Below are 9,353 nucleotides of genomic sequence, written 5' to 3'. Positions count from 1 at the left end.
AGTAGCGGCGTCCACTACTGGGAGGTGGTGGTGGCGGAGAAGACCCAGTGGGTGATCGGGCTGGCGCACGAGGCCGCGAGCCGCAAGGGCAGCATCCAGATCCAGCCCAGCCGCGGCTTCTACTGCATCGTCATGCACGACGGCAACCAGTACAGCGCCTGCACGGAGCCCTGGACGCGGCTCAACGTCCGCGACAAGCTCGACAAGGTGGGTGTCTTCCTGGACTACGACCAAGGCCTGCTCATCTTCTACAACGCCGACGACATGTCTTGGCTCTACACCTTCCGCGAGAAGTTTCCGGGCAAGCTCTGCTCCTACTTCAGCCCCGGGCAGAGCCACGCCAATGGCAAAAATGTGCAGCCACTGCGGATCAACACCGTCCGCATTTAGTGCAGTGGAGGGCGACCATGGGCGCCTGGGCTTGGCCACCAGCAAGAGCCTTGCCCCCACAGACGGGAGGCCTGGACTCCAACCCAGCGAGGCCACCCCTGAGATCTCAGGCCTGTTGTTTACCCTTCAGCCTCATTTCCCCATCTGTGCAATGGAGGTTGTGCTCCGTGACTCGGGAAATGCCTTCCAGCACTGATGTTCTGTAGCTCTGACCTTGATGGGGATGCAGTTGTGGTCCAAGAACCAGACCTGGCTTCTCCTCATGGCAGCCCCTGCCTAACCCCTCATCCTCTTCTCGGGCAGGTGACTGCATCCCTGTCTCCTTCCTGCCCACATGCCCTGACCTCAGGATGTGTCAGAGTGTTGCCAGCAGTTGGCAACTGCAAAGAGAACCCTCTTATTCTCCCAGGCCTGAGACTTGCCCCTGACCAAGCTAGTGATGGGCTGTTTTGTCCTTGATCACAGCCCATGGTGGACACAGGTGGTAGCTAGCCCCTAAGTCGCCTGAGAACCACCCTCTCCTTCCACCCCTGTACTACAGGTTTTATAGTTCCTGATTTTCCCATTTATCTGTGGGTAAAAGTGATATTGGGCTTCCCTGGTGGCTCAGTGGTAAAGAATCCACCTGCAATGCAGGAGATGTGGGTTTGATCCCTGGGTTGGGAAGATTCCCTTGGAGAAGGAAATGGCAACCCACTCCAGTATTCTTGCCTGGAGAGTCCTATGAACAGAGGAGCCTGGTGGGCTGTAGTCGCAAAAGAGTCAGACATGACTTAGCGACTAAACAGCAACAGCAACAATACAAATGAGGCTGTGGCCTATGGAAGGCAACCAGTAGTTGAGCCCACGTGTTTCAGCCAGTAAGCCCATAGGCCTTAGGGCAACAGGATGGCACACCCCAAGGCTCATGTAGGACAAGCACCACTGGATGGTGGAGGTCCCCAGCAGCTCTGAACAAAGGTCCAGCCGGGCCTCTTGACTTGGTAAGAGTGTAGCAAGGCTGGGGAGAGCTGTTGTTTAGGCCTGAGCACTGGGGTGGGCTGTCGGTTAGGCCCCCCCATCAATCTTGGCATCTGTCTCAGCTGGGATACCATTGCGGAAAACATGAGCTGCTTTAGCTTTTTTTAATTAGACAAGGATTTATTACCAGGTCCCTAGTGGCTTTGCAAAATCACTGCAAGGGCTAGAGGAGCCGACTCTGCTGAATTTCCAGGAACAGCTCCCAGCCGCCAAATTCATCACGTCTGCTATGACCAGGAACGCTGCTCCCATCGGCAGGCAGCCACTGCATCAGAAGCTGCTGGCTGCAGAACTGTGCAGTCTCTGCTACTGTCCATGCCAGCAAATGATGTCCTGAGGCCTGCCTCCCTCCAGGCAATTCGGTTTCCAGATCCAGATCTCTACAAGGGATTCTGTTTGGGGAAACATAAATCAGATCCAGAACCTTGGCTGCAAGGGAGTCTGGGAAATGTACTTTTCTTCTTTCCAGCCTCATCCATACAAAAGGCACAATAGAAGAAAGTGAGAATGGGTCTTGAACAAGCTCACTTTCAGTTTTTGCCTTTGGAATCCACCTCTAGGCCTTGGCTTTGAGGCAGCAGAGCCTCTAGGTGTCCTGCTCCAAGGCTGTGTCCCTGTCCAGGACAGGCACCCCTAGAGTGAGCCTGCAGAACCAAGCTGAAAGCCTCCCACCCTAGGCTTTCCATTCCAGTTCTGGGGCCTAGATTCTGAACTTGGGGTCTTTGGTCATACCCATCTCAAAGGAACCAGACTAGCTGAACCTGGGGAGCTCCCACCTCACAACTGCTGCCCATGGGGACCTCCCTTGGGCAGGAGGAATCCTCAGTCTCACCCCACCCATTCAGCTACCAGAATCTGGGCCACCCCCAGCAGTATTTTTATCTTAAATGTTACCCATTTTGTGAGTTATGATGAATTTGTATTAAATTAAAGTTACAGGCTGTGAGTGGTCAGTGCCATTCATTTTGACACACACGGAGGCCCACCCATCCTGGCCCAGGCAGCATACATAAATCGACATGGCTAATCCACAAAGCAACCCAGCTGAGTAGCAACATACCCATTTTACAGAGGGGGAAAATGAGATTCATAGAGAGGACGTGACTTGCCTACAGTCCCATGTCCCACACTAAGCGAGTTCAGAATTGAGCCCAAGGCACTCTCATCACAACTTACCAGTCAAGGAAGACTGTCAGTCTTGGCCTGGAGGAAGGCATGGTGGTAGCCTTGGAAGCAGAGAGGAGCTCATGAGACAGTGGCAAGAGACTGGGCCCTAGAACCCCAGAGACCTAGGCTTAAATCCAGGCTCTGTCACTGTGTGCCTCTAGAAAAATGAATTAACTTCTCTGGACCTCAGTTTTCTCACATGGAAAATGCGGATAATCACACCAATCTCACATGATTTGTTACAAGCTGCAAAGTGCAGTGCATTTAGGGAGGACCTGCCTGTCACTAAGCTGCCTCCCATAATCCGTGCCTAGAACTGGGTGGGTTTTCTCAACCTCTGGGCTGGCTCTGCTCTTAAGGAGTCTATCTTCTTTCTTGTGCTTTGTGAGGGGGTGTGGGACCACCCAGGCCAGGCAGTTCCCCAGGTTCGCTATGTCAAAGGAGTCCATCCCACCTCCACCTGGCCAGGAGTCACAGCCCTGCATGTGGGCACACAGGTGTGTACACTAAGGAGAAAGGCCACTGGGACCCCCTGGAGTTGTGCAGTGCAGTGCAGCAGCCTTGGAAGCAGGACTCCTGGGCCTAGTCTTGCTTCTGTGCTGACTTGTATTGTACCCTGAGGGTCCCTTCCTCCATCGCCTCACCTATAGAATGAGGGAGGTTAGACCGGGTGCTCTGTAAGGCGCCAGGTGGATCTTCACCTATACCTGGAGGCGGGGAGGAAAGAGAGAGGGAACTACCCAAGTCACTACTTGTTTGTGGTTCTTGGAAGATGGACATGAATGAGGAGGAGGAGGGGCTGTTGGCAAGGGCAGAGGGAACGGTGTCTGGATGGCTGATAGCGCCCCAGTTTACAGAGAAGCTGTAGGGAGTGGGCCTGGGACCAGAGAACCCCATCACCCCCTCACCCCATGCTCTCAGATCCCTGTGACTCCTCCCAAGCCCACTCCTCTATTTTGCTCAGGGCATCTGTCCCCTGGAGGAGTATCCTGTCCATGGTCCTTCCTTCCCCTCCCCCCACTCAGGCTCAGCACCTGGTCCCAGAAAGGCTGCTTGCTGCCCCATCTTCACCCCTGGTTTCCAAGTGTCTGGGAGTGTAGGGATCTAATCTGAACACCCAACTGGGGACTCTGGGAAATCAGGGGACCTCCAAGAGGTATGAAGTGTCTGGAGACTTCCTGAATGAAAGAATCTGTGGTTGCCAGTATAACACCAGGAACCCACTTAATACAGGTAAGTGAAGAGGGGAGACAAAAGCAGTCCAGCCTTGGGGTGGAAGCAGGGATCAGCAAGGATCTTCCCCAGGGCAGGAAAGAATTGATAGAATGACAAAAAACCCCATTCACAACCATATTCATGGCCAGCAAGCGAAGCAGTGGGACTTCCTGCACCTTATCTAACATCAAAATAAGTCCATGAAATCAGTATCATTATCTCAGTATTTGAGCAGGGAAACACTACTTCCCAGGGGACCCACAGCTGGTACTCAGTAAAGCTGGAAATCAGACTCAGGCCTGTCCAAAGCTAAAGCCCAACTCTTCACTGGCCTCCCTGGAAATGCTTCTCAACTTTGAGAACAGCTTCAGTGACAGGCAGCACCCACCAGAAGTGTGATCCCCCTGGGATTCAAGGAGGGAACTTAACCCAGACTCCACACCATTGAATTATGCAACTGTGAGTTAAGTTTCACCTATAGACTCCACCTCATGTGCCTCCCAGATCAGAGGTGGACTCGTGAAGGCACTGTGACCCGGAGCGGGTCTCTCTCCCTTTCTGGACCTCTGTTTCCCCATTTCTATCAAGGAGGTTCAGATTCTAGCTAACTGGTTGCCAAGGCAGTGGTTCTGATGGCCCAGGATCCTGTAAGTCTTATGTTGGTCCCAGGGCTTGGCCCGCTCAGCACCTAACAAGGCCATTAGCTCGGGTCTTTCTCTCTGGGGTGGCAGCAGGAATAGAAAACAACAGAGATAAGGTCTCCTAGCAGCACAGTCTCAGCTCGGGGCTCTGGGGATGGGCCTCCCCTCCTGCCGGAGAGGCCATCCCAGGAGGCTGACTGCTCACACCTGGGCAGCATTCCTGGCTTCATCCCCTCCTGTCTGAGTCTTGGCTCTATTCACTCTCCCCAGATGCTCCACGAGAATGTAAGTTGCAAAGGACCCTGTCACAGGCTTAAATACAGATGGAAAGGAGTGGGATGAGGTTGGGGGAGGGGCAGTGTGCTGACCGAGGTGCTGAATCTTCATTCCCACCAGGGAATGGTAATTTCTCCTTAGTCTGGGACATCTGCAATTCTAGCCAGTGTCTCTGGGGAAGAAGGAGTGCTGGGAAGCAGAGGAGAAATGAGAAGGAAAGGGAATGACAGAGGGAGGGAGGGAAGGAGAAGGAGAGAAAGAGAGAGAAAAGGAGAGACGCATTTAGGAGGCGTAACCTCTAAAAAATAGAAAGAGATGGGGACTTTTATTTTGAAATATGCTCATTTTCCTTTGTTTTTCTTTTCTATCTGGTTTAAATTATGTGGATTTTTGTTTACCCTAGATAGAGTATAGAACAGTCTTCCATCTTCTTTCAAAATGTTGACAGTTCTATCATATTTCTGACTGTTACAAAATGCTCCCTATTCACCCTAGGAATTCAGTGAAGTAGGGGAAGAGTGGCCACTTTGGACCCGAGGACCAGGGGGCTTGCTACTCTGATGTCGTGTCAAGGGAGGGCCTTTCAGGAAGCTAGAGCCAGAGGCACAAAGCCTCGGCCCTGGTGAGCTCCCCAAAACCATGGGCTGCAAGATGATCAAGTCTGAATGCTCAAGGCACCTAAGGGCTCCTCCAGCCCAATCTGGAGGCCCAGAGAGGGTTGGTTTCTAGTTCAAGGTCATATAGCACATGACAGAGCCAAGCCAGGGAACCCAGGTGAGGAAGAGGAATAAGCAGAGTCAGGAAGTCCTCTCTGGGTGGAGATAGCCCAGTTGAGCATGCTAGTCAGGATCATAGACTCCAGGATGGCTGCTAAGAGACCACTGGCCTCAACTCCATCATTTCACAGGTAAGAATACTGAGACCCCGACGGGAAGTCCATGAGGCAGAGCAGGCCCAGACCCAGGTCTCCAGACTCACAGCCATCAGTTTCTCATGCAACCTTTAATCTCCCCCCTGTGGATTCTGATGCCTCCTCCTACCCCATGGGAACTTGGAGTCAGAGCCAAAGGAGAAGGGGAGTGGCCAGGGTCCCTGCAGCTCCAGGCACTAAGAGCTGGTTACCTTTCTCCATCCTCCTCCCGGAAGAGAACAGAGAATTGGCCTGGACCCCAATGGCCCCTCCTCCAGGGCAGAGTCAGTCGGTGCCTACCCACACCTGGTACCTCCCTTACTGGCAACAGAGTCCAGAGCTAGTAACAGCCACAGCAGGGACAAAGCCACCTGGGCAGCTGCTGGAGCCACTGGGAGTCACAGGTAAGAGAGGGCACTGTGGGTGATGGCCCAAGAAGGTCCCCTGATTCCACAGGGATTTGGGATTTTTTTTTCCCTAAAGAAGGGGCTTTTGCCCCTTCTCTCCCTGTAGGCTGAGCCCCTGGGCCTGCTTCCTGTGCTCACTGCAAACCCCAGGTGAAGCCCCTCGATGACTAAGCTGCCAGATCTACAAATCAGGAATGGGGTCCCAGGCTCAGCAGCTCTTCTCCTGCCCCTGGGAGGAAGGAGAAGCAGATAAGGGCCCCAGGAAGTCCCAGGAAAAAACAGAGACCAGCTGGAGGTGTGTGCTTCTCACAGGTGTGGGCTGTGGGCCGAGATCTAGACAAACCTGCTAAGCCTGGAGTGGACCCCCACTCAGTCTCACTGACTCACCAGTGACCCTGGACAACTCCCGGCATAGCCACCTTACTGATGTCCATTTCTTGTTGGTTCAATGGAAAAGATGGGTGGCCCTGGGCTATGGGACAAGTTTAGAACCTCCAGTTCTAAGGTTCTAGCTTGAGGCAGCCTCATGGAATTTGTCCAACAGTCTCCATCCACCCACTCCACCTTCCCTCTTCTTTGGGGGTCTCCCTCTATCACACTTCTGGAATGCCCTCCTCCACCCCTTTCATTCCTCCATCAATACTTACCCTCCTGCGTTCCTTAGAGTAACTGACTTGTGGTTTTCGATGCCTCCTTCCCCAACCCATGCACATGTATAAAGAAACCTCTTTTAAAGAACAGCTAGTGGTCAGATTTCAGACACCACACCAAGCAGGTGGGAGAAAGATAATAGTGGGACTAGGAAGGCAGAAGAGACCTCCATATAGGCAGCAATACAGCAGCAGTTACTGTGTGGACACAGATCTGGCCAGAAACGACCATGGCTCTCATGTACTGAACCGATCCAAGTCCTACTCTTGACCCAGCCTTCAGCCCTCACTCCCCCTCGCCAGCAACAAACAGGCTAATGGTGACACAATACTGCCTTTCTGGTTTGAGGATCTCCTGGTGGAGGAAAAAAATGATGATGTGTATAATATTAGCATCAGAGCACTCAGAATATTAAAATCAGGACTTCCCTTGTGATTCAGTGGCTAAGACTCTGTGTTCAAATGTAGGAGACCTGGGTTCAATCCCTGATCAGGGAACTGGATCCCAGATGTTGCAATTAAAGATCCCGAATGCTGCAATGAAGATCGAAGATTCCAAGAGCTACAACTAAAACCCAGGGCACCCAAATAAATAAATAAATATTTTTTAAAAAAGAACATTGGGATCTCAAGTGGAGAGTGTGGAGCAGATTTCGGTCCTTAACACTTCCACTTGTGTAATACCCGTCTACCTCCTAGAATATCCTTGCCCTCCTTTTTCTTCCTGTTGAAATCTTACTCATCCTTCATGTCCCATTCAAGGTGAAGCTGTCCTGGTCATTCAGGTCCAGTGGAACCCAATGCTCTGCACCCTTGAAGCACTTTGGGTCTCCCACTACTACTAGATCATGAGCATCGTGAAGCAGGGATCATGTTCCCTGGGGTCATGGGTACAGAGAGGGTCACAGAAAATGTTTGCTGGGGAATTCCCTGGTGTCCAGGGGTTAAGACTTTGCCTTCCAATGCAGCAGGTGTAGGTTCAATTCCTGCTCTGGGAGCTAAGATCCCATATGCCTCGAGGCCAGAAAATCAAACAACATAAAACAGAAGCAATATTGTGAGAAGTTCAGTAAAAAGACTTTAAAAGTGATCCACATCCAAAAAAAAAACTTATGAAAAAAAGAAAGAAAGAAAGAAAATCTTTGCTGGCTGGAGCTGGTTAGTGTCCAAGCTGGAACCGTGGTTCGTGTGTCCAAGTTGGAAGGGAGCGCAGAGACCAGGAATGGCTCCTCCCTAAAGATGCCCAGGAGAGAGCACCAACACACCCCCGGCCAGGCTCTGCGCAGAGAGACCAGGAAGAGCTGGCAAAGACTAGGAACATTGCTTGATTGTTTTTTTTTCCCCCCATTATGAAATAACTTCTGCTTTTTGCAAAAAGATTACTATAGACATAAACCTATAAAACAGAAAGTCCCCTCCTTCTGCTCCGAGGAGTCAACACCTGTTTACAGTTTGTTGCAGGCCCTTCCAGCCATTCTTGTTTATACATAAACAAAGATAGCCTTTTCCTTTATAAAAATATGTTCGTTTTTAATTTCCTACGAGTTCTATGCGTGTGCGCATCGTGTCCGACTCTTTGTGACCCTGAGTTCTGTAAATTCCTACAATTTCCTGGTCAAAAGGCTTCCTCATTTTATTCTATTTTTAAATTTTACCTATTTATTTATCTCTGGCTGTGCTGGGTCTTCGTTGCTGTGCTCGGGCTTTCTCTAGTTGCGACCAGGGCTACTCCCTAGTTGCACCAGCTTCTCATCGTGGTGAATTTTCTTGTGGCGCACAGACTTAGTTGCCCTGAAGCCATGTGGGATCTCCCCGGCGCAGGGATCAAACCCAGGACCCCTGCATTGGCAGGCAGACTGTTCACCGCTGGACCATGAGGGAAGTTCCTTGCTCATTTTAAATGTCTTGCTTTCCTAAGTAAACTTTTTTTCTTATAACATGTTCATTGTAAAAAAATTGTGACATACAGTCAAGACACACAGAATACATATTTCCCATCAGCCACTGTTCAGAGATAACCACTGCTCGTGTCTAGGTGATTAGGTTTACAGGTTTTTCTCCATGTGAGTACATATGCTTGTTTACAAAAATTGGAACACACTCTCCTGTTGTTCGCTAGTTTATTTTTTTTCTCCACTTAATAATAGATTGTGTGCATTTTCCCGTATTGATGAATAGTCTTCTACAGCATCAATTTAATACAATAAGGTTGCTTGACCTTGAGGTCCCACTAGGAGCCTGTTTTTCCTGACTCCCTTTCTGAGTACGGAGCCTGCTGCAACAGTGAGCCAGAGCCTGTTGCACCAGGGTTCAACCTTGGCCTGCTCCCTGCTTTCAGGAAGGGAAGGCCCTGGAAGGCCTTGAACCCTGCCACCTCCGCCCCTCCTGGGATAAGGTTCCAACACCCCACGGATGGGCCCAGGGCCCCCCTGCAACTTCTCCACCGCCGCCCACCAGTGCAGTAAGTAGACACCTGCCGCTTTCCCCTGCTGCTCTCTTAGACCCTGGGCTCCTTGAGTCCTGGAGGGTGGGGGACTTGGGCGATCTTGACCTTGAAGTGGAGTAGGGAGGCTGGAATCAAGTGGAAAGGGAGGGGCGGAGTGCCACTTGCCCTTGTACTTCAGCCAGCTCTTCAGCCAGCCATTTCCTCATGTTGCTGGGACTGGGGGAGTAACAG

The 9,353-nt window shown here is 51.3% G+C and overlaps 2 protein-coding genes across 2 annotated transcripts in view; both read left to right on the top strand.

Moving 5' to 3' along the window:
- The window catches only part of TRIM62 (tripartite motif containing 62), a 37,039-nt gene extending 35,994 nt beyond the window's left edge, over positions 1-1,045 (top strand). Inside the window, exon 7 of the mRNA XM_010836942.1 lies at positions 1-1,045. Within this exon, the coding sequence (XP_010835244.1) occupies positions 1-390 (390 nt within the window). The 3' untranslated portion in view covers positions 391-1,045.
- Positions 1,046-5,572: 4,527 nt separating this feature from the next.
- LOC104986489 overlaps positions 5,573-9,353 on the top strand; it is an 8,804-nt gene continuing 5,023 nt past the window's right edge. Inside the window, exons 1-3 of the mRNA XM_010837089.1 lie at positions 5,573-5,616; positions 5,856-6,023; positions 9,015-9,137. Of these exons, the coding sequence (XP_010835391.1) occupies positions 5,573-5,616; positions 5,856-6,023; positions 9,015-9,137 (335 nt within the window). The remainder of the gene's footprint in view (positions 5,617-5,855; positions 6,024-9,014; positions 9,138-9,353) is intronic.

Source organism: Bison bison, unplaced genomic scaffold (assembly GCF_000754665.1).
Source record: "Bison bison bison isolate TAMUID 2011002044 unplaced genomic scaffold, Bison_UMD1.0 scf7180017864068, whole genome shotgun sequence".
NCBI lineage: Eukaryota > Metazoa > Chordata > Mammalia > Artiodactyla > Bovidae > Bison > Bison bison.
Note: the sequence above shows the minus strand (reverse complement) of the source record. Positions and strands in the feature narration are given on the sequence as shown.